The sequence below is a fragment of the Primulina tabacum genome, chromosome 6 (assembly GCF_025594145.1).
Source record: "Primulina tabacum isolate GXHZ01 chromosome 6, ASM2559414v2, whole genome shotgun sequence".
Taxonomy (NCBI): domain Eukaryota; kingdom Viridiplantae; phylum Streptophyta; class Magnoliopsida; order Lamiales; family Gesneriaceae; genus Primulina; species Primulina tabacum.
The window spans coordinates 539,223-564,871 of NC_134555.1; the positions used below are offsets into that span (position 1 = coordinate 539,223).

The following is a 25,649-nucleotide window of genomic DNA, read 5'->3' on the forward strand; positions in this document are numbered from 1 at the left end:
ACAAATTAAAAAACCTATTTATAAATTATTTTTGAAAATAATCTAAAAATAAATATGTCAATATATATATCGTCACATACTAATTTTTAATATTTATCACTATTATTTTCGACACTCAATTTTTTATTTTTATTTTCAACGTATTATAAATTGTGATAAGGAAAGAGAAAAGCTGAATTATCAAGAATTATTACCTAATATGTTTGTTCTGATGTGTCTAGTGGGCTCCACAAACATGGCTTCGCTTTGGCTTTCTCAAATCAATTTGAGCATCCAAAAAAAAGAGAAGAAAAAGGGTCGCTTTTTGTGGCATTTTCTCAATTGTCTTCAATGCAGCTGATTAATTGTGGAAAATCATGCCACCCAAGTAAGAACAAGCCAACCGAAACAGATGTGCAGGCTTCGCGTGAATGATGGCATCCCTTTTTGTTGTTTTTTTAGTGTTTTAATCACACTTCTTGCATGAACCGTGCGTCTCGCAAAAGCCACTTTCGATTATTAACGTTGTTGATGATTCTTGTTAGTTTTTGGGCCACCCTTTTTCCGGTACTTGTATCCATTTGTTGTGTGGAATGATAATAAAAAGATGAAAACTTTATGCTCGTTGGTTTGTGCAGGAACAATGTGGTGATGAATGACACGCTAAAGAAGCGACCATTTTGAAAATTAGGAAATTGAAGTTGGGTGAAGAGGGATTTAGGATTTTGATTATCTGAAGCCATTTCTTGTTGAGGGTTTGTGTTTTCTTGTAATGAGAGGAGATGAGTTTGAGGCAAAAGATTGGGGATTTTAGAAGCAGCGAATTGGATGTGGAGAAGAGTGTCATTGTTGTTGCTGTGAAGTTTTCTAAAGAAATTTCAAGAACTGCTTTGAAGTGGGCTTTAACTAATGTAGCCAAGCCAGGGGATTGTGTTAGGCTGCTGGTGGTTATTCCAACTCATAGCTCAAGTAAAATCTTGACTGCCTTTCTCTTCATGCAGTGGTTTACATACAAATATTGGCCATTTAGGTTTAATTTTTCTATTCTTGAAAATGGATATCAAGACCTAATTGTTTTAATTAATGCTCCTTTTGCATATAGTAGTGATTTCTTCTACTCTATTAGTTCTTCCGGCTGTTAGGTTTGTTTTTTGTGATTTATATGGATTTCCTAATTTCATCAGCTCAAATTTGTTTTGAAGTTAGTCTAAGAAACTAGGCAGCATAGCATAATGCTATTTTATTCTATTGGTTCTTTTTTCGAGCAAGTATAAAAAGTTTTGCAATACTCATTGAATCCTATTGAAACTCTCTTTTTGGTTGTCTTTTGTTCACGTACAGCATCATCCAGGGAGGTATTATTTATGAATGTAAGAGAAGTTGAGATAAGTTTCATCAGTGGTCCAGATATTATCTTATTGCTTTAAGGCTGCGTTGAATTAATTTGGAAATTTTGTTTCACTGGATCCATGCGTATAAAATTTTTATATACACGTGGTCTTCATATCCAGAAGTTCCATAATGCATGAGGCTCTCTAAAACATTTTTTCGCTTGTATATCTTTAACATTGCGCTTTCTTTCTTAGGTAAAAAGCTATGGGGCTTTCTGAAAATTGGTAGTGATTGCTCGACTGGTAACTGGAGATCAATGTCGGGAACTGTTTTAGATCAGAAGGATCATATTACTGATTTATGCAACCAGATGATGAGTCAACTCCAAGATATTTATGATCCAGAGAAGGTTCTCTAATTACCTGGATTGCTTTGTCCTTCGTTTCTTTTATACTCTGTTCTACTTCTCATTGGTCACAAGTTAAGTGATAACAAAGATTTTTTTGCATAGGTGAGAGTGAAGATGAAAATGGTTTACGAGTCTGAAGATGGAGTAGTCGCATCTGAAGCCAAGAGAACTCAAATAAAATGGGTTGTATTGGAAAAGTAATAGTTAGTACATTGAATGTTTTTTAATCCAGCAACCCAAAATCTCCAAGAATTTTGCTGAGTGTCTTTTTAAATTGTTGCTTAACAGGAGAATGAAGAAGGAAACAAACTTTTGCATGGAGCATCTTGACTGCAATCTTGTTGTTGTGAAAAACTCCGAGGCACAGCTTCTTCGGCTGAATTTGATGGAACCAACTGAGAAGGACATTAATATAATTCCAGATTCAGCATCTTCTATGAAATATCTCAAGGATGAATTCAACAGTATGAAAGTGCTAAATGTGACTCCAACAAGCAGCCCTGAGCACACATCATTCAAGACAACGGTTGACAGGATATCCTCAATTTCCAGCTTTTCTGAAATTAATTGGGATTTAAGGGTGAAACATATTTTAGCATCATTAAGGGGACATCACGACTTTGAAGAATCTGACTCGGAGTCAGCCAGTGAGAATCCAAGCTCTCTTTCAACGAGTATAAGTTCCCAGCAATGGATTGAAGATCTGAGTTCTGCAGATGAATCTTCAAAGCAGTTAAATGAAAGTATACAAGAACCAGGCAGTACAGCACAAAGTGAAAGGAATCAAGATTTTCGCAAGAATGTGAGAGAGATTATGTTACCAAATAAAAATGCACCGCACGACCCTCCTCCACTTTGCACGGTATGTCAGCATAAAACACCATCATTTGGGAATCCGCCAAGATTGTTCTCATATGCTGAGCTTGAACAAGCTACTAGTGTATTTTCAAAGGATAACTTTTTGGCTGAGGGGGGATACGGTTCTGTACACCGTGGAGTGTTACCTGATGGTTTGGTCATAGCTGTGAAGCAACATAAATTGGCTAGTACTCAGGGTGATCGTGAATTTTGCTCAGAAGTGCAGGTCTTAAGCTGTGCACAGCACCGTAATGTTGTGATGCTAATTGGATACTGCGTGGAGAACAGAAGACGGTTATTAGTTTATGAGTTCATTTGCAATGGTTCTTTGGACTCTCATCTTTATGGTACGTGGGACTATGCACCTTAAATATTATGGCCATAAATTAGTCTTTTGTTTGGTTTTCTGTCAGGAACATAGACTCATTGTGTCTTGATTAAAATTACAAGTGTTTTTCTACTGTTCTAATTTGATCAAAAATTTTCATAAATGTAAGCTTTTCTTTTGAATTGAATCGTTTCGGGTTTAAAATTGCAGGCCACAGCTATGATCCGTTGGATTGGACTGCACGCCGAAAGATCGCTATTGGAGCTGCTCGAGGGTTGAGATATCTCCATGAGGAGTGCAGAATTGGCTGTATAGTCCATCGTGACATGCGACCAAACAACATTCTGCTGACGCACGATTTTGAGCCGCTAGTACGTTGTCGCAGTCTTTTAACATGTGAATTTGAACCATTCAAATGTTCAAATGTTGACTTTCATGATAAAGGTTGGAGACTTTGGATTAGCAAGATTGCAACCAGATGGAGATTCGGGTTCAGAAACAAGAATAATCGGAACGTTTGGGTACTTGGCTCCAGAATATGCTCAAACAGGTCAAGTCTCCGATAAAGCTGACATGTATTCTTTTGGTGTGGTGCTGGTAGAGCTTGTCACCGGAAGAAAAGCTGTGGATATAAATCGTCCCAAAGGCGAGCAATGCCTCACAGAATGGGTAGGTATTGCTCTTAATAGTTGTGTTACTATATTTCATCCAAGTTTTAAGTACATTGATGCCACGTTTATCTTCTGCGTTTATTTCTGGATGGAGCAGGCACGGCCTCTGCTCGAAGAGAATGCCTTTTGGAAACTTGTGGATCCACGTTTGAATGGCTGCTATTTAGAAACTGAGGTTCAGGGCATGATACATGCTGCTTCCTTGTGCATACAACGTGACCCTGAGTCAAGGCCTCGAATGTCTCAGGTAAAAATGACTCGTTTGGAGGAAAACCAAGAAGATTAAACTGAAGTTTTTTTTTTTGAAACGGAATACTAAACTGCTTTATGCTACAAAAGCTCGAGTTAAAGGCTTCGAATTTCACGAGTTTTTTGTTGCTTCATTTGAAACTGTAGGTTCTTCGAATGCTGGAAGATGACACATACATCTGATGAAGATAAGGAGATGGTGGCCGACAATGTCAGCATGTGAGCAATTGCCTTCAAGAAGTATAGATACAAGAATCTATATAGATGTATTTTTCTCAAGTATATAACTTAGTCGGTCCCACAGATATTAATCAATGCGACAGTCCCACAATATTACATGCACGCACTCGTGAATATTTGATTCTAAAATGGTGAAGAATAAGAAGCAGAAGCTTTCTCTTTTAGATCCACGCTCACATCACTCTAGACTCCCTGCTCCTCGTCAGAAAACAAATAATTCGTCCTCCTAAATGCTCCATGGAGCAACAACAACAACAACCCCACCGCCAGCCCCGCCAAGAACACGGTTGAATGCGTCAGCAGTGACAAAACCACCGTAGAGGTCGACAGAACCACCAAGATCACACACTCATCCACTCCAGACCCAAGAAACACAACATGTGCATGCCGAAGGAAATACAGAAAGAGCCACACACCCATAGTGAAGATGAACACAACCATGGAATTAAGGTGCCACAACAGGCCAAGGAAAACCATGAAAAGAATTACAATCACGTAATTCACCTGGAAATAGGATGTATTGGTTTTGGCACATTGGAGGGTGACATTGAAGCTTTTGAGCATCGTGCATGGTACCATTTGTTTCCATGGGCGATGGATTCCAACACCAGATCGATCTGATCCTTTGCCTGGCCTGGGAAAGAAATGGTGAATCTGTTGATGGTGTTGTTGAAATTGTGCCATACGAAGTAGACATTTTAGCAACGTTTCTCCGGGTAGGGGCCGGGGAGAATATACATGCAATAGAGAACAAAGGATATATATATGATAGAAGAAATGCATGATATATCACAAAGTTTTGTTAGAGATGATCCGTTGCAACACATATTCATCTAGTTTCTATGTTTAGCTCTGACTATTGTTCTAGGCATGTTTTTTATACTAAAATTATTACAGAAATTATTATAGTTGACGTAATTAGTGCATATGTAAACCGTGAATAAATTAATATACGAGAAGGAGAAGATAAATAAATATTTGTTTTTTGTGAAATGAAGAAAGGAAGATTATTTAATTTTAGGCTCTTAGGTTTTTCAATGGAAAAACCCTTAGTTAGAAGGTTTTATTGTGTTTGTCATGTTGTAAGATTCGAAATACATGAATATAAATGTAATTTCATTATAAAGTTAAAAAGTCTTGAACCAATACCCAAATTTGACGGGTTATAAAGTTAGAATAACAAAATGACTTTCTTTTCTATGCATGGAAAATATACTAGATATTGGATGGGATTCATTTGCATTTGATATAGTATTTTATGCAAGTACATTTCAAAGTAATTCGCTTGTGTGCATGGGAAACTTGGGTCCCAAATATTAATGAAAACAGAAGGAATTATACTGCAACAAAATTGATATACAAGTACTACTACTAGTATTTTATCATTGAACTAACTGAATATGAAACTAAAAGCCAATGGATGAAATATGAACGAGTGATCCATATAATTAGGTTTTCTACTCGTACAAATCCATCCAAAGGTACTCTACAAATCGCCACTCAATTTCATTAATTGATTTTGCCACTCAATATCCTAAATAAGAATAACACATCAAATCACACTCCACTGGATATTATCCTAAACACTACTAATTAATGGATCACGAAAAGACTCATAATTTTCTTAATTAATCCCATTAATTTTGATTAATTAACTCAACCATCAATCAGTCCGGAAGATAGAGCCATAAGCAAGATGGCGGCATCCTTCTCGTCTTGTGGGAAAACCCGGAATCGAAATGCCAAATTCTTGCTTAAATTTATCAAGAAATCCTCCAAATCAAGGTTCTTCCTTATATCTCCATTACAAGAAGATCCAGAGGCAGTGACTGCCATTTTGCAGTGTTTCTTGAAATTTGAAGCATTCCCTTCTTTACTTATCTTCTCTTTCTTCTTCAGCTTGATCGTCGTCTTCAATGATGGTGTCTCGTCGGTCAACACAACCGCTATGCCGTTAGCTGCCGCTGAAGTGGCACCCATGGCGGCCCTCCTCGCTTTCCTTTGCCTAATTCCGCATGCGTTACAAAGTGACTGAAGAAACAGCAAAGTTAATGGATGATCATGTTTAATTCCCAGCTAAAAATGCAATGTAATTTACTCGAGCCTGTGAAATTCCTATGGTACCTCTCGTAGGAGATGGGTTGTCGGAAACTGGAAAAATGGTACGAATTTAAAGTACATTGGAACCTAAACATGGCGACTGTACAAAGAAAAAGATTTACGTACCTTTGGGCCTTTAGGACCACTTCTCCAAAGAGGAGTCTTTGTTGTGTTGCAATCAGAACAAACCCTGAAAGGGTTACTGTATGAAATGCCGCTACTTGAATCCGTTTCCCACGAGTGTACTGATGCCGGGATCTTTTGATCGTCAATCACGTTCGCTACACTGCTGTTTATTTTTAAGGTCACGTGATTCGGGTTCGAGTTCTTCATCTTCTTCTGCATCAAAATAATCTTGGAAGGCGTCCATTGCACAGCTTTGTAATCAGCCCCATCCTTAGTGGCATGGCTTTCATCAGTTACATGACGATCTTCGTCGTTCCAAAGAGTTAATTTTATCCCAGGTTCAGCCTTATTCTTGATGTTATACGACGATGATCCACCTCGAAAACCAAAGTTACCTTCCTGGTGTTCAGTTCAAATTTGCAGAAACCATTATCAGTTTTACACAATCTTCTTTAAAAAGATATAATTTAGGAATATCGCCAAAAAGAGAACATGACCCACCTGTTGACGATGCTGGAGCTTGTATAATTGGTGATCACAGTACCCTGCAGTATGATTTTGCATCGAATTGTATAAAAACTGACAGGAAAAAGGGTTTTGATCAATATCTCCATTAATCTGCTGCTCTACAGTAAAAGGGGAAGGAGATTTGTTTAAGTTCATTGGCGCAGAAAATTGAGAAACCAAGATTTTACAATTGCCTATTAATGGTGTGGCAAAAAAGGAGTAATGAAACGAGATTTTACAACTCTTTAAAAGGAAGAAGGGACTTGAAATACATGGAGAGGATTAAAGATTGGCGTGACTTGATGACAACCAAAAAAATTAATACGGAAAAGAAGACAAAAGTACAGAAGGAAGGAGTATAATACTACCACACGACCATTTGAAAGAACCCTATCTCTTTAACCAGAAAAAAAAAACATCTATTATAAGTAGAGCACATAGTTAACTAATCTGATATATAACCGCAAATCCAACACCAGTAGTTTTGTAATATTCCTGCATAACAAACATCATATATATATATCCATGGGCATAGAATGGCTTTGACAAATAACCCCAACAATTTTATAATTTAAAAGTTTCAAAACATCAAAAACTATACCGTTGAAATTATTTTGTGGGCTCACATAATTTAATTAATTGTACATGGACAAGCTATCTAATAAAGGACTCAATAAAGTGATCTAATTAATTATGGGTTTCCAAAGTATTAAATAAATTGGTATGGTCCACCTTATGTGTAGAAGCCCAGCCCAATTAGGTCTTCTATGATGGGTTGAAGACTGCTAAGGTTATATAAGGTTATGGTCCCCAAGGCACAGAGAATAACACAGAATACATATGGCACACGTATTCTAGATTTCTCTCCTTCTCCAATCAAAGACAAGAATAAGGTGGTCGATTCTCTGTTGTCTTGGAAGATCCATAACTTTGACGCTATATCAATCCATGGATTCTGGTACGTGTTTACTGTTATTCATATTTTCCGATAATTTGACATGAATTCCTAGCGTGTTGTGATATATGGATTTAATCACATGATTTATAGATTTAATATTGTATATATATATACAAGTGAGTTTGTGTGGCCGTACTTAATGGCGTTGCATGATAGCATTCTCGATGACACAAGGCATTAAATGTCTTTGACAGACACAAGGCATCAACGCCTCTCCCCACGTTCACATGAGCTGTTGGGAAATTACCCCGAAGCGATGCCGACTACGAAGATAATATAGTACCCAAATTGCGGAATAAAATAATCAATCAACAAGAACATAACGATTTACGTGGTTCACCCAAAATAGGCTACGTCCACGGAGCACTGCAACTTTTATAACCGGAAGAAATATTACAACAAGTGTATACACCAATACACTAAATATCTCACACTCCCAAACCCCCGAGTATGCCGAGAAAATAATTTCTCTAACTCACACAAGAGAATTCCCGCACTCAAGAAAAAAATACAATCTTTTTTCCTATGCACTCTCTTTTTATCAAAGCTGAAAAGCTTTTGATTTTGGGATACAATAACTGAAGGAGTTGAGCTCTATTTATAACCAGAATTCTTAAGCCAAAACAGAAAATCTCCCGATGTGGGATTTCATTTTCTGATTTTTAAATTCCGCGTGGGCCCCACCTCATTAAAAACTCACCTAACAATTCTCCCACTTGAAGACTTGATTTCAATCATGTCTTCACACCATCATTGCAGCAGCTCATATATCTCCATTTATACTTGCAGTCCGACTGAAGTTGAACACAACTTCAATTTGTCAATGGTTACTGTCTTTGTGAGCATATCGGCTGGATTCTTACTTCCAGGAATCTTCTCCAGCATCAAGATTCCATCTTCCAGCACCGATCTGATGAAATGATACCTAACCTGTATATGCTTTGTCCTAGCATGATAAACAGGATTTTTTGCTAAATGAATAGCACTCTGACTGTCACAGTGTAACGTGCTATCTTCAAGCTTCTGACCCAATTCTTCCAGAAAGGATCTCAACCATATCATCTCCTTGATAGCTTCTGTAACTGCAACATACTCAGCCTCAGTAGTCGAAAGCGCAACAATCTTTTGCAGCTTAGACACCCAGCTTACAACTGTACCACCTAATGTGAACACATATCCAGTAGTACTTTTCCTGCCATCCAGGTCACCACCCATATCGGCATCGACAAAACCCCGTAAGCCCAATTTTGACCTCCTGAAGCATAAAGAACAACTAGCAGTACCTTTTAAATACCTTAGAATCCACTTAACTGCTTCCCAGTGTTGCTTTCCTGGATTACTCATAATCCTGCTCACGACTCCCACTGCATGTGCTGTGTCTGGTCTTGTACACATCATTGCATACATGAGGCTTCCGACAGCAGAAGCATAAGGAACCTTATTCATATAAGCCTTCTCTTGCTCCGTCGATGGTGATTGTACTTTGGTTAGTTTGAAATGACTAGCCAAAGGAGTACTCACAGATTTAGCTTCATCCATATTAAATCTGCTAACCACCTTTTTCACGTACTCTTCTTGCGATAACTTCAAGAATCCATTCACCCGGTCTCTAAAGATCCTCATTCCAAGGATTTGCTTTGCAGCACCCAAATCCTTCATGGAAAATTCTTTTGATAAATCTTTCTTGAGTTTATCAATTTCTTCCAGACAAGCTCCAGCTATCAGCATATCATCTACATATAGCAGTAGTATGATATAAGAACCGTCAAACTTTTTCACATAACAGCAGTGATCAGCTTGACACCTTAGGAAACCATTATTACTCATGAATCCGTCAAACTTCTTGTACCACTGTCTTGGAGCTTGTTTGAGACCGTGCAAGCTCTTCTGAAGTTTGCACACCATTCTCTCTTTTCCCCGTACTTCAAAGCCCTGTGGCTGCTTCATATAAATTTCTTCATCTAGGTCACCGTGAAGAAACGCAGTCTTTACATCCAACTGCTCCAAATGTAAGTCTTCCTTCGCCACTAGTCCAAGTACTGTCCTGATAGTGGTTAATTTAACCACCGGAGAGAAAATTTCGGTGTAATCAATTCCTTCCCGTTGTTGGAAGCCTTTTACAACAAGTCTTGCCTTGTACCGCTTGCTACCATCATGCTCTTCTTTTAACCGGTACACCCACTTGTTATGTAACGCCTTTTTGCCTTGTGGAAGTTCTGTCAACTCCCACGTCTGATTGGATGACAGTGAATCCATCTCATCCTCCATGGCCAACTCCCACTTGGTTGAATCATCATTTTGCATTGCCTCTTCATAGGTCTCCGGTTAACCTTTGTCTGTCAGCAAAATATAGTGACGTGCAGGGGAGTACCTCTCAGGTGGTCTAATGGTTCTCAAAGATCTCCTGAGTTCAATCACCGGAGTTTGTGAGTCATCATCTTGTGCAGTTTCTTCTTCATCTTCCTGGTTACTGGTTTTCGATTCATTCACAGGAATATATGTCAATGGCACTTCATCAGTCTTCTTGACTTCAGGACATTCATCTCCAGCTCCAATGTCTGACTTGTCCTTGTACAGAAGTTTCTCATTAAATATTACATCCCTGCTCCGAATGATCTTCCGATTTTGGTCATTCCAAAAACGATAACCAAACTCATTATCTCCATAACCAATAAAGAAGCACTTCTTTGATTTCGGATCAAGTTTTGTTCTGCTTGCTGAATCAATATGAACATAGGATAGACATCCAAACACTTTCAAGAAAGCAATGTTTATTTCTTTGCCGCTCCATACCTCTTCGGGTATTCTGCAGTCAAGCGGTATCGAAGGTCCTCTGTTGATCAGATATGCTGCAGTGTTAACAGCATCAGCCCAGAATGATTTTGGCAATCCAGAATGCAATCTCATGCTCCTTGCGCGTTCATTCAAGGTCATGTTCATCCTTTCAGCTACACCATTCTGTTGAGGTGTACCAGGAATGGTTTTCTCCATCTTGATCCCGCTCTGTGCACAATATTTCTTGAACTCATCATCTTCATATTCTCCACCATTATCAGATCGTAAGCACTTCACCTTCAAGTTGGTCTCATTTTCCACCATGGCTTTCCACCTTTTAAAGGTCTCGTAAACATCAGATTTATTTTTCAGAAAATAAACCCAAACTTTTCTACTCGAATCGTCAATGAATGTGACATAGTATCTCGAGCCTCCAAGGGATGTCACAGGAGATGGTCCCCATACATCAGTATGAACCAGCTCCAACTTTGCTGCTTTCGGTTCTCTACCACCTTTTAAAAAGCTCACCTTCTTCTGCTTTCCAAAGAAACAACTTTCACATAGTTGGTGTTCAACAGTCTTTAATTCTGGTAGCTTTCCTTTTGACACCAACATCTTCATTCCCTTTTCACTCATATGTCCAAGTCTATAATGCCATAGACTTGAATTGGCTCAAGCATCCACAGCTGCTAGTGTGTCTCTGCAACTGGAAGTCATATACAGTGTTCCAGTTTTCTTTCCTCGAGCAACGATCATGGCTCCTTTGTTCACTTTCCAGGAACCATCACCGAAGGTCACATTATGGCCTTCATCATCGAGCTGTCCCACCGAGATCAGATTGCGTGTCAATTTTGGTACATGTCTGACTTTGTTGATTTTCCAGACAGATCCATTTGACATCTTCATTCGTACATCACCCATACCAACAATTTCCAAAGGTTTTCCATCAGCCAGGAAAACTTTTCCGTAATCACCAGCGATGTAATTATCAAATACATCGCGATCACCAGTGGTATGAAACGAAGCTCCCGAGTCCATAACCCAAGAATCAACAGGGCTTTCCATGGATAATAGCAGAGCATCATGTACTTCCTCAGTGACAGCATTGGCATTATTTTTCGTTGATCTGCAGTTCTTTTCAGGTGACCAGTCTCACCACAGCTCCAGCACTTCATATTCTTTTCAAGGATGTTTTTGTCTTTTCCATTTCTTGATTTGGATCTACCGCGCCATCGGTTTGAACTCCTTTCACCATTCCTGCCTCTTCCTCTGTTATCAAGATTTAGAGCAGATCTCGATAATGTTGCTTCACCCGAGTCTTTCCTGCGAACTTCTTCAGCAAGGATTTGATCTCTAACATCATTGAGTTGTAGTTTTCCTTTTCCAACAGAGTTGCTAACCGCTGCCCGCATCGGTTCCCAAATGTCTGGTGAAGACGCCAGAAGAATAAGTTCCCGAATTTCATCATCAAATTTGGTCCACTGATGTCAGCTGAGAGACAATCGTGTTGAATTCATTTATGTGCTTTGCCACCGAAGCACCTTCTCCCATCTTCAAGTTGAATAACTTCTTCATGAGATGTACTTTATTGTTTGCTGATGGCTTCTCGTACATGTCTGACAGAATGGTCATCATTTCCTCCGTGGTTTTGGCCTCCGCCACGTTATGCGCCACGTTCTTCGTTAGGGTCAGTCGTATCACACCTAACACCTGTCGGTCAAGGAGCTCCCAATCATCATCCTCTATCTTTTCTGGTTCTTTCCTGATAGAGGTTGATGCAGCTTCTTACTGTACAGATAATCTCTTATCTGTAACCGCCAGAACGAAAAATCTGTTCCGTCGAACTTGTTGATTCCCGGTCCCGATCCATCATCTCCGACCATCACTTCTCTAGCCTTAACAAAAATCTAAAAAATCTTTTCTGATGTGGAAGATCAGACAAGGCTGCAACCACAGAGCATACTCAGAATTTTTAAGAATTTTCACAACAAGGCTCTGATACCAGTTGTTGGGAAATTACCCCGAAGCGATGCCGACTACGAAGATAATATAGTACCCAACTCACACTCCCAAACCCCCGAGTATGCCGAGAAAATAATTTCTCTAACTCACACAAGAGAATTCCCGCACTCAAGAAAAAAATACACTCTTTTTTCTATGCACTCTCTTTTTTTATCAAAGCTGAAAAGCTTTTGATTTTGGGATACAATAACTGAAGGAGTTGAGCTCTATTTATAACCAGAATTCTTAAGCCAAAACAGAAAATCTCCCGATGTGGGATTTCATTTTCTGATTTTTAAATTCCGCGTGGGCCCCACCTCGTTAAAAACTCACCTAACATGAACAAATATAACAAATTCTTACGGTTTTATATTATTTAAGGGTTAATTTATAACATGTTTTGGCCAATAATTTCAAAAAATATGCATTTAATCACACTCTAAAGCGATATTTTAACGAAAATTATGTGCATCGTTACAAGTAGAAAGAGATAAGGGAAGATAATTTCCCGATCCTTTGCTTTTTTTTTTTCATCAATTTGAAATTTTCCTAAAAAAATTGAAACCAATCAAATTCTTAAATGGAGATGAGAAGCAATATATATATATATAGTGATTGAAGTCATTTAAAAATTTTGAAAAAGAATCGTGGCGTTCATATAATTATATACATCTTCGTTCTTTCATTTTCCCATTGGAACGCGAGAATTTTGAGGACCACAGAAAGTGGCAATTCACCAAAATTAGCGATACTTTGTATTTAAAAAAAATTGATGTAAATCTATACGTTTACATTATCTTATCTTATGATCATATTAAATATCGGGGAGTCGCTTCTCTAGAATGATGAATTTTATGTGTAATAAAATATTGATGAAAACATCTCTGATAGTAAATTACTCAGATATATTAAATATGATTGATTATTTACATTTAATCTCGCATATTATTTCTTATATCCATTTTAATATACTTATATCATTAAATATTTAACTTTAGATATTTATTAAAATAAAATATCTTTCGAAAAAGTTAATAATTAAATACGTATAGTATAATACTTGTAACAGATTCGTAATAAATAATTTTCAAAAAAAGAGTAATAAATGTTTAACTTTGTCCTGCCCTAGCTACGACAAAGTGAAAAACAAAAGTAATAAAATAATAACACATATGGCTGACATTGTATTTTGTTATATTGGCTGACATTGTATTTTGTTATATTGGGCACAGTATGTAAGAAAACCAACGTGACCATTTTATATCCTAGTTTTTTATAACTAAAATTGATTTCCAATCTTATTTTATTTAGTAACTAAAATATCCTATCATGTAATATCCAATTCCTTTCAAATTTTTTCCTTTTAATTTATTTTACGACATGTTAGCTAACGTGGTTGTGGATTTAAAAACAGGAAAAAATAGAAAAATGGAAAGAATTTATATGAGCAGGAGACGGACTACGTAGGTAGGTTAAGGATCACTACTGTAAATATGGAGATTTGGGCAAAATATTATTATCATATATATTGGCTGTCAGCATAACATATGTCCAAATGCAGGTACTTTTCACGTTGCTGCTTCAAAATCTCAAGGGGCACAGCCTTCCAGCTACAGGACATGCTCACGTTGAATGACGGAAATGTCCCGCACCCCCCCCCCCCCCCCCCCCCCATCAAGTACATGTTATATTTGTCAAAATGGGTGGCATTGTTGAACTTATGATGCATGTGTAGGTAGGTATTAGGTATACCGTATACATATGAATGGGAAGGCAGATTCTGTAACACCTAATCTGTCTTGTCTTTGAATCTTCTAGGCAGGCCGTATCGAATTCAAACATGTCTCGTTGCGTTATATGACGCACCTCGCAAACGCATAAATACATTGGCGATAGATAGATATAACTAAAAATGGCATGAAAGAACGTTTAAAAGATGGCAAGCTTTTTATACATTCAAAGAATTACTCAAAAAGTCCAGATCCTAGTTCTTTTGAAAGACATCTTTCCTTTATTTCTCAACCTTATCACTCTGCTGAGAAGATCCCTTTGCATCAGCAAACCATCTCCATCGAATTCGAGTTGGAGAAGTTGAAGAAGCCTTCTAATGCACTTGAACAGATAATCACCAGTCTTCAGTTTCACTTGGCACACGTAGTCCACTTCCTCCTAGAGGAAATAGTTTCAGTTGCATCGGTTAAATCAAAGACAATTCTGCACCCAGTAACAACCGTCGCTGATTTAAAAATTGCAACATTACGGCTTAAATAGCGACGGATTAAGCTTAACCGTCTGTAATAGCGATGGTTTAAGCCAAAACCGTCGCTAAATTGTCTATAAATACCCCATCCTCAGTCATTTTCTTCACACAATAAGTTTCTCTCTTCTTTTTTTTTGAAAAAATTTTTCTCTCTTCTTTTTTTTTGCTTTCGCTTAAATTTTAAGTGTTAAGATTATAAATATTATTAGTTTAGTAAAATTGTAAGTTATTAAATTATAAAAGATAGTGTTAATTTTTCTCTTTTAACGAAAATCATGTTAACAACCGTCGCTAAGTAGCGATGGAAATGATGTTACAACCGTCGCTAATTAGCGACGGTAATAATATAAAATACCGTCGCTAATTAGGGACGGTTTTCCGTCGCAAATATTTAGTTTAACAACAATTTTTCAATGCTACGACAACAGTTTTTCACCGTCGTCTTTAGACGTCTACACAATGATTTTTCACCGTTATCGCACCCTTTAATCACAAGGCCTTTAACAACGGTTTTACAAAGGTTTTTCACCGTAGTCTTTGACGTCTACGACAACGGTTTTTCACCGTCGTCTTTGAGCCCACCCTTTAACCACATGGGCTTTAACAACGGTTTTATTTGACCCACGACAACGGTTAAAAACCGTTGTCTTTTGCTTTTTTTTTTTTTTTGTAGTGCATTGGGAATCATGAGAGCAGCTTTGGTTCCAAAATATTTAATATATGTTTGAGTGAATTCCTTGAGCCAAAGTGCAACTATCGAACTATCAGAGTCTTGTGAAGTCGTGCCATGCTTATCAAGTAACTTAATCCTCTGATTTTCCATCTTGTGGCCGGCTTTTACCTCATTACATTTATTTGAGTTGTAGAGCCTCAGAGTCCAGAGTTGGCATACTTTAGTCAGATAATCAACTGATTGATCTTGATAAGATTTGGTGAAGGGGTTCAGAATCCACGCAATAAAACTTGCTGCACCCACTGGACAAGAGACTTCTACATCATGCAAGAGAAAAGGCTGGCCAGCCTGCATGATCCTGTAGGAAAACTATCTGCATGAACTTTATTGTAGAAGAGCAGCACAGAAGCATAAAAGAAACAACCAGGGAAGTTCATCACCAATAGAATCAAATATCTGGTTACAATTTTGTGTATTAATTATTTATCCAACTTCAATTAAATTATTGAATTATAAATTATAAAAACATCCTTCATATATTTCTTTTATTTATATTCATTAACTATTGAAAATGAGTAAATCGTAATTTATGACCTCGTCTCTAATTTAATCGATCAAACCAAACATATTATTTATTCAATACTATTGTTGGAATTTTGGTGCTTAATGAATGAAAATTAAGCAAATAAATCAATGTGTTTGATTTGGAAAAATTCGAAACGAAGAACGAAGCTTAATAAACGAATATTAAGTTCGGTGGTTCTGAATTAAACTCGAAACAAGTTCGTCAAATGTTAAACGAACTTAAAACGAGAAGTCGGAACATGTAAGGGAAGAAAATCGAAAAAAGAAAAAAAAAAAACTCGGCATGAACAGTAGCCGGCGCCCACCAGCGCGCGGGTCTGCGCGCAGGTGCGCGCGCCACGTGCGCGCGGAGCGGCGCCCATGTGCGCGCGCCTGCCGAGCGCTCTCGGCAGCGTGCGAGCAGGTGCGTCCAGCTTCGTGTCCCTTCGATTTTTCTGATGTTTTTTCATTTCCTTGGCATTGTTTGATGATTGTGATCAGTTACAATGGCCAAGGGACACCCCCTATGAATTAAAGATCATGTTTTTTCATTTAAAAATTATTAAATGCATGATTATTTAAAATCAAACACATATAACATATTTTTGAATCTTCTTCTTCTTCCTTCTTCTTCAAGAGAGAGTTCATCCATTTCTTTGTGAAAGAACTTGAATATTTGAGTGCTCATTATTCAAGTGTTGTAGTTGTATCTTGGGAGAAGATTGCCACAAACTCTAGCACATTGTGAGGGCAAATTCTTCTTAAGGACAAAGTGTTCAACACTTGCCTCTACAAAGCCATTTTCATTGTTTTCTTCTTGTTTTCCCTCATATTTGAATATCCCAAACAACAACTATTTCATATCATAACCAAATATTTTAATAATCACGCTTTTATTTATTTACATAAGCTCATCAACTCAACCAAATGGATTGTGAACTCTAGGAACGACTAGATGATCGCATGCACATTTAGTAGAGCTACTTTGCACAGGATTAAAGATTTGAACGCAGGCCGACGTTCACAATTTGCTGAAATTGAAGGTGAATGACTCAACACAAACATTCAAAAAACAAAAACAAAACAAAAAGATTAAACGTCTCCAGAAACCAGTTGTGTAACAAGGCCCTTATCTCAACAAAAATTGATGGTGAATATATAGGCAGACAACTTTGGATCGCCACTCCCCTCGCTTGTAAATTTCCATTCCCAAGTGAAGGAAAGGCCTTTTAACGACTTCTTGCACCGGTAATCAAACGAAAATGAAACTGAATCACGACACCGCTTCAATTTTAATTACATTTACTATTCCATTTCAATTGCAAGGTACGTTTATCGTCCACTAAAGCAAAATTCAACAGTATATACATTTAGAGAAAGTCAAGTTTGAGACCGATCATCTTCAGAAAGACCCCCTCCTGCTCCAGAAATCAAACATAGGTTGACCTCGACTACTTTCCCGAGATTTCCAATTTCGATGTCAGCTGAAATTTTCAACTCATCTTGTCATGGGACGACCGTATAAACGACAACATCAGCCATGTCAGGGCTCCTCACGGAATATTGAAAAGTCCATCCATGGCATGCACCGGCATGGGCACCACTCTTATTGACAGCAAAAACAGCTCCTACAAAATCAGGGTATTTCCTAGCGATTCTTGCTATGGCATCCTGAGCTGCTAACTTGGGTTCCATGCCTAACCTCATACTCTCCACCGCTTGATAGCTAAAGAAGATAGATAGGACAATGCTTACATTCACAAAACTCCAGGAATCATCATAAATCATAAGCCACACAGGAGAATCAATATACAGTGTCTTTTGAAAATATACCATGGAAGGAAGCGCATCATGACATCACCATCCCCTGTTGCACCACATGCTCCAACTTCAGTATCAGCATACGCTGAAGACCCAGCAATAGGACCATCACCAACCCTGATAGCAATTGAAATCTTTGTTGGTAGCAGGATTCAGGTTTACTCATGTTGGAACTGTATTCACATTTGTGGTCTGATTTATCCCATTATCCATTCACTACACCATGTTTTGTATATTACAGACACATGTTCAATACGTCTTAAACAATCATCTCAGAGTGTCCTGTATAATGGCTTCCCTTCATTTACAAGTTATAGAAGGCCCTTTTAACATGTATACAGCATATAAGTTCTTCTTTCTAGGCTTCCTTTTCGGAATTTTCAGGAACTCGTACAGATCACAAATTTTCGTTCACTAAAATTTTTAAACCTAGCCATTGCCTGGAAACATGTGCATAACCGTTGAAAAATAGTCCGTTCATCTTTTACATAAAAGTAACATTCTCACATAAGTTAAAGATGCTCACATCGGTAAACAATAAAGACAAGTTATTGCATGATCATTGGCTTCCTATTATTACCTGCCAGGAATCTTAAAAGTGGCCCCATTAGTTGATGTACCGACAGCAATGTTTCCCAACTGGGAAAAAATAGATACAGTGGGAAAAGTTGACAAGGAATCCAAACCCAAAGGGACAAATGAAACTGTAAAGAGGGAAAGAAGTTACTTTGTCAATAACAGCCAGTGATATTGTATCGTGGTTGTGGATGCCAAACTGGTACGACCCTGATCTATCAACAACGGCACTCTTAATATTTGTGCATGACGCCTTACCAAGATTAAATATACTCTTGGTATGATAAGGACCACAATCATCAACGGGCAGAACATTTTTCCTGAAATTGGGCTGGCACTTGTTATTTTTCCATTTTATCCACTTTTCTATTGATTCTTTGGAGCTCAGATTTGTGGGACCTGGAAGACCCATTGAAATAGAAAATATTGATGCTTGCTCTCCAGCAAGCATGGTGTGTTCAGTATGTTGCATCACTAATCTTGCTGCTTTGATGCCTTCACTCACATATCTCATTGCAGCAACAGCTCCAACCTCCATTGTCACCTATGCATGTCTTGGCAGAAACATAGCTAAACATTCTATGCTTCACTTTGTAGATATATCAAGAAAGAATAATTCAATATTTGACAAATAATTGCCACATAACTTACACCATTCATGATCATAGCATCAATGGTAGTTTCTCCATTTTCGTCGGGACTTCCACCAGGACCAACTGTTCATGGAGATGATCATTGATATAAACCTAAGGATAACAGTGAAAATGACCATAAAAGAACAAGACATAAAGTTAAGTATACTCACGAGGGTACGTTGTCTGAAATGCAATGATGTTTCTTAATATTGAAACTTGATATTTATCGGGTAGACAAAAAATTGCATAAATACAGTTCATTTACAGTGGATATCAGAATGCACATCAGTTGCTATATTATTTTCTTCTATTAACAAGAGGGAAGTGTAACTGGATCCCGACCTGTACCATCGCATCTTAATATCTCACAAGCAGAGCAACCTTCTACCACTGCATCCATTGCTGAAAACCCTCTGCAAACTGTCTTCCATGCTGCTCTGACAGCTTCCAAGAAGGGCCAGGTGCTAACAACGACTGGGAACTTCTCTGCATTCTTCACTTCATATCCAAATGCCTGATCAAAGAAACATGACAAGGAGGTGCATATCTCGCATTTTTCGTTTGAAATTGATTTTTATACTTGGAGAAATCTTGAGCTTAGTTGGAACAATTCATGCTCAGGTAGCCACTTGAGCACCACAGAATTATTTTCATATAAACTTATCGAATCCTCATCTAGACAGAGTACTGACAAAATTCAACACTTCTCTCTCTTATAATATGCCCGCCATTAACCCATCGTTCATGCTTTGCATTGAATTGTCGGAAACTCGGATTTGGCCTAAGCAATAACAAGTTTCACTAAATTCTACTTCGAGATTTTACCACCATATGACTTTATCATGGAAGACCAACATTACTATCAAATGGACCAGTCGACTGGCTATATATAACACGCTCGGATTCATACGGTTCAAAAAGTTTGTACCACTGCATTGCTATCTGTATGTACAACAAGAAAAAGAAGACACATACAATGATACAAAGAAACTGGAAATCCTCGCCTGCATACATTCATGTCGTATTTTCTAATTCCCTTTTTTAGGTATAATATGCTGATGAATAATTTCCTATATAAAGAAATCACAGTCTTAGACAGGAGGAATTTGAAACCCAAAATCTCAATAGCGCCTTCGTGGGGTGAAATGAAGCAAAAATCAGCAAAGGAATATACAAGTAGATGCGATTGGAGAAAACCATCCACAGTATGGAGATAAGATTAGTAAATTACGGAAGGAATTGGTGTAGCGAGGAAAACGAGAGCCACGAACAGTTTGACGGCGCCGGAGGCCATCGCAGCAGTTGAGACGGACCACCCAACCCCTTGAGTTCCGTCCTGTATTAATTAAACGTATAAGATTTATTTTTTTCATTCAAAAATATTAAATAGAAATGGCACAGCACAACCAAAAAAGGTGGATCCTACCATATATATTGTTGGAATGATAATGAAATATTATACAAAGAATTTGATGGACAAAAACTTGTATGAGACAGTTTCACGAGTCGTATTTTGTGAGATGAATATCTTATTTGGGTCATCCATGAAAAAATATTACTTTTTATACTAAGAATATTACTTTTTTATTGTGAATATCGGTAGGTTGACCCGTCTCACAGATAAAGATTCGTGAGACCGTCTCACAAGAGACCTACTCAATCTAGTGCTATACATATAATTATCATTTTCTTTTATTTATATTTGGGCATATTGAATATATTTCCAGTATAAAAAAAATGAAAAATGAGGCACTAATTCGTCATTTTCATCGTAGAAACAATCATATATACACTTTAGAAAAAAGTATAATTTTACACACATTATTTTTTATATGCAATAAAATTACATAAAATTAATATTTTCTAGGCACCACATTTTAAAGAACAATAACTATATATGGGATAAATCTTATATAAGTATTTTAGAGAACAATCTTTTATTTATTTTTATACATAAGTTTTATTAGAGAACAATCTTTTATTTATAATACATGAGTGAATGAATATTTTGGGAAAATTTACCTTATTGTAAGTTCAAAAAATAGATTGAGAGATGTTTTGGGATAAAATTAGAATAATGCTACTTATGCAACAAAATTTTTATAACTAATCTTATGACAAAAAAATATAAAAAAAAAATTTCATTTATTCAAACTCACGATATGATAGTAAAATATTACGATATAATTGTTGTAAATATCGTTATACAATATATTTATTGTATCTTTAGCCTATTTCATAAAATCTTCAATTTACCTATCCAAAATTCCCTCCTAAAAAAAATGATCCTCCTATGTCGTGATATACTGAACTTTAAAAGTTACCCTTAGTCTAACTTTAAATTATGTAATATATTCAAAGAATTTTATTTGTAATGTAAAACAACTATCTAATATTAGCTTGTTTATGGCAAATAAATAATAAAATTTAAATTTAAATTTAAATTTTGTAAGCCGATTGAATTTTAGTACCGTAACTTACCAATTTTTGTTTTTTATTCAATCTATTTTGTTTTAGTCTTTTTTTTCCGCAAAAGCCACTAAATTCGCAAAGTATTTCTTATTAATATCGATGTACTTCTATATGGCTCATTTAGCAACATAAAGTATATATTATAACATTAAAATATATCTAAGCAAAAGTAAAAAAGAAAATAGCAAGCTTTTTCTCTTTTATTTGGGAATCTTGAGTGTCATTTTGTTTCGATTTATTTTAATGTGTATAATATATATTTTTTCGTTACAATATTAGCTACATAGAAAATATAAATGTCAAATAAATAATAATTCGATGAGTTTAATGACATCTTAAGAAAAATAACTAAACATAATAATAATAAAGTTACTTGATGAAAATAATACTTTAACAATAACAGGGCGGCTCCAAGGGGACGCAACTTAGGCAGCTGCCTGGGCCTCCTTTAGTATACGTCTCTAATTTTTATTTTTATTTTTTGCTTTTTTATAAGCTTTCCCATTTAAAATTCTATTAGACTATCAATTATTTTATTAAAAATTGAACCATCCAGACTAAAGTCCTAGTGGTCATATATATGACTCCGTTACTTATTTGTGGCCTCTAATTTTCTGGAGATGGTAGTGTATATTAAGACATGAATCTCACCTAAGCCATTAGGTTCGACGAGCCGACGGAACCTGCTCATCAATGGCAGTCACCAAAACTTTCTCGGGCGTAGCCATCGCTCGATGCTTGCGTTGCCGCAGAGGAATCTGGTCATCTGCATCTTCAAGAGATTGAGGTGATGTAATAGATTGAGATAATGACCCCTCCTCACTTGGCCTGACTATTTCAGAGAAAGCTCGGGTCTCTTCTTCACCAACCCTCGGGCAAGGGTTTTCTTCTCGGCAGCTTCCGAGCATCTGTTTTCTTTTCCTCTGCCTTCTCTGCCCACGCCTCCTTGCAAAAGCAGTCTGCATTTCCGTTTCACCTGCAAGATAAAGAGACGTAGTCAAAATCAAAATTCACAAAGTGTAAAAGGTAAAAGAGAAACACAGAAGAAGAAGTTATCAGGTTGAGCGCCCGAACCAGCTACTTCATCTATCACCCTGTCAATAGAGTCCTCAACCTCGACACCCAACTCATAGGCTATCAAGTTCTCTTCGAAAATTAAAGAAGAGGAGGAGAATTTTCTATCTGCTACCAATTCTTGGCTGTCGAGATAAGGCTCCTCAAATTCGTAAGACCGGGGGAGAGTGGGTTGTGAAGGAAGATTAGGGAAGAAACCAGTCAAGCAAGAGGGAGGATCCGGAAGGTTAATATAGAAGAAACGTCCTTTCCATCCTTGCTGGGAGGAAGGAATATCATTGAGAAAGCGAGCGTTTAGCTGGGCAGATAAGGAAAAAGCATTGTCCCCAAGCCGACAGACAAAGAAATAATGAAGAACATGAGAAATAATAAGGAGGTTGTGCATCCTAAAAAGTGCATAAGTCGAAACCATAATCCGGAAGGAATTCGGATGCAGTTGGTTCACAAGGACTCCAAAAAATTTGGCTACCTCGATGTAAAAGAAAGGAATAGAGAATCAAAGAAGGGATAGAACCAAGAGCCCGGAGTGATCGGAAGAAAGTAATGAAACCTAGGAGAGGGTGATCGGCCCTATCTGAGGGGTCGGGAACCAAAATAGGGAAAGAAGAAGGGATAGAACCAAGAGCCCGGAGTTCTTCGTCGGCTCTCGAGCGCAAAGTGCTTTTTATAGAAGAAAACCAAGGAACTCCAAGAATCTCATAGTGAGAAGAGCTGGAAGACCCGATTTTGCCTTTGTCCTTACCTTTCTTCAGGGGTCGGGAAGCAGAAGGTTTGGGTTTTTGTTTTCTAGGAAGAAGAAGTGATGATTTTCTAGAACTAAGGGAGGAATCGGAGCGAATCGCCGCAGATTCATACTCCGATAAACCACGACCGATCGTTCGCTCCAGAGGTAGACGAGATAAAGATAGACATTTTATAAAAAATGATTAAGAATGATAAAACTTACGAGTTGTTTGAAGGATTGAAGGAGATGGTAGCGGTCGCCGGAGGAGAAGCACAACACACCGGAAAAGTGAGAAAAGTTGGAGAGGATGCGAGAGCGAAGTAAGTGGTAAGTGGGGATGGTTCGTTGTTTTATAAGGGAAATGATCTCAACAGTTGATCTAAAAAAGAAGGGGCGGTCATGATGCATCTTGGAAATTGTGCAGGGATATGAAAGAACAGGCTCGGAATTCGAAGCATCTCAGACTGTTCACCTTTTCGGAATTCGAAGCGTTTTGGGCCATTCAAAATTCCAGGACATACGTCATCATGACATCAGCCCTACCAAGCCGAAAATATGAAACGACAAAATTTTTTCATGGCCCGAAACACGAGAGTGATCGGGACAGCGAGAAAGACTCTAGCCCGACTATTTAGAGAGGGAGTGGTGATAATTATGGCAAAATGATCGCTCAGAAAAGCATGGTATGAGCGATCATCTTGCCATAATTAGTAAGTGGGCACTGAAAACAAGGTTATCATTGACTTTTTTTCTATAAATATCAGGTTTGTTTAAATATTAAGCATTCATTCACATATATATCTCCCACATCATTTACTGTATAGATTTTTATATACCATTGGCACAACATTTCTCTTTGCTACATTGGTTTTGCTCATTCACCGGCTGGCTTTAGCATCGGAGTGGCCATGTCAGACATCCTTCCGGCGCCCATTCACGTGGTTATCTTCGTGTTTGCAGATCGACACCAGCTTTTTTCGGGAGAAAAATCTCTGGTTTGGACACATCTCGTTGTGCTCTTATCCCTCATTATTTGTATAACATGATCCGGTTAAATTGTCCACAATTCTTACGCTCATTTTTCCCCGGTCACATCAATACTTAATAAATATTTGTCATTAACTTTTCCATTCATATTGTAGTCAACGTCCTATTTTTTAGTTAAGCCAAGGTCTTTCTAATAAAAATAATTGTATGCATTTTCTAACCACCTTCCTTCGATTTGGAGGAAAAACGCGAAAAACGTGTAAAAATAAAAATATCAATACAAGAACCGACAATAATTACGTCATAATTAATTATATTCATGACATGTAAGAAGGGTTTCATCATGACGTAGAAAAATAGGGAAAAAAAAACATATATAAAAGCGTTCACATTATAAAAAAACGAAGTGTTCAGACAAAGTTTAACCGAATACTAACTAGTCACATGCCAATAATTTTTAATATCACTCTTTCAAATGTGTATATGTAATGGTGTACCATGTCCATATACATATATATATATATAAATAAATAAATAAATAAAAGATGTGAGTCAAAAAAACTTCGTTGGAAAATTAAAGTTGTTTCAAGAGATGAAAATTGAAATCTCGAGTACCTAGCTAGGTAACCATTTACAATATTTAATATAATTAATTATTGTTATTTGAAATCTTATCTCATGCATAAAATCATACGTAAATAACATCATCTTTATTTTGTATTATTTTTCCTATTATCTCATTATAGCCACTGATCACTTTTAAATCAGTCCAGCAACATTAACATCATTCGTTAAAAAAATAACTTACAATTTTTATCTTAAATAAATGTCGACGCATCGTCAAGTTGGAACTTGATAAAGAAAAATTTAGAAATGAATATGATGTTTTTTGGAATTTTTATGTGACTCTAGGACAAATTAGAATGAGTATAGAATTTCTCGAATTTTATTACTTAATTGTTTGTATAGTTATTGCCACTTTTAAGATTTATTATAAATATATATTTATATTTTATTGTCGCCTTCATAATAACCATTTATTATTACAAAACCGAAAACCTTCTATTTAATTAATTAATTGCATCACGACTTCCTTTCATATACATAAGTTTGATTATATTATTATTTGCATTATTATATTTCTTTCACACCAAAACTTTAAAATATTCACGTTTCAACCCCAGTCTCATTTATACGTTCCCCACAGCATAGACTTCTTACTGAGTGAGCCATCGACTGCGGTACTCTCTCTCTCTCTCATATCAACGGCATAACGACGTCGAAGCGCATACGATGAACGGATTTGAGGTTGTGCCCAGCTGGCTGACAC

General features: G+C 37.1%; 3 protein-coding genes across 10 annotated transcripts; 1 reads left to right on the forward strand and 2 right to left on the reverse strand.

The window, feature by feature from the left end:
• Positions 1–222: 222 nt before the first annotated feature.
• On the forward strand, positions 223–4,269 carry LOC142548420 (inactive protein kinase SELMODRAFT_444075-like). Of its 5 annotated transcripts, none has more exons than XM_075656726.1 (9): positions 223–948; positions 1,566–1,720; positions 1,823–1,917; positions 2,009–2,925; positions 3,117–3,277; positions 3,351–3,575; positions 3,675–3,824; positions 3,974–4,045; positions 4,131–4,269. In XM_075656726.1, exons 1-8 carry the CDS (start codon positions 762–764, stop codon positions 4,007–4,009), a joined length of 1,926 nt encoding a protein of 641 aa, XP_075512841.1. In that variant the 5' UTR covers positions 223–761; the 3' UTR covers positions 4,010–4,045; positions 4,131–4,269. The 5 variants fall into 5 exon arrangements, with proteins under 5 accessions (XP_075512841.1, XP_075512843.1, XP_075512840.1 ...); XM_075656728.1 differs by having other exon boundaries at positions 2,009–2,582; positions 2,691–2,925; positions 3,974–4,254; XM_075656725.1 differs by having other exon boundaries at positions 224–519; positions 618–948; positions 3,974–4,254.
• A 1,146-nt stretch (positions 4,270–5,415) lies between these two features.
• Positions 5,416–7,251, reverse strand: LOC142547950 (GATA transcription factor 21-like). Its single transcript, XM_075656324.1, has 3 exons — positions 6,794–7,251; positions 6,293–6,691; positions 5,416–6,097 (listed from the first exon to the last, which is right to left on the reverse strand). Exons 1-3 carry the CDS (start codon positions 6,953–6,955, stop codon positions 5,723–5,725), a joined length of 936 nt encoding a protein of 311 aa, XP_075512439.1. The 5' UTR covers positions 6,956–7,251; the 3' UTR covers positions 5,416–5,722.
• Positions 7,252–17,313: 10,062 nt separating this feature from the next.
• On the reverse strand, positions 17,314–20,444 carry LOC142548426 (putative isoaspartyl peptidase/L-asparaginase 3). Of its 4 annotated transcripts, XM_075656738.1 has the most exons (7): positions 20,294–20,444; positions 19,405–19,576; positions 19,079–19,143; positions 18,579–18,971; positions 18,432–18,490; positions 17,864–17,968; positions 17,314–17,756 (listed from the first exon to the last, which is right to left on the reverse strand). In XM_075656738.1, exons 1-7 carry the CDS (start codon positions 20,354–20,356, stop codon positions 17,537–17,539), a joined length of 1,077 nt encoding a protein of 358 aa, XP_075512853.1. In that variant the 5' UTR covers positions 20,357–20,444; the 3' UTR covers positions 17,314–17,536. The 4 variants fall into 4 exon arrangements, with proteins under 4 accessions (XP_075512853.1, XP_075512856.1, XP_075512855.1 ...); XM_075656741.1 differs by having other exon boundaries at positions 18,579–18,981; positions 19,079–19,173; positions 19,405–20,420; XM_075656740.1 differs by having other exon boundaries at positions 18,579–18,997; positions 19,079–19,173; positions 19,405–20,420.
• Positions 20,445–25,649: the final 5,205 nt, after the last annotated feature.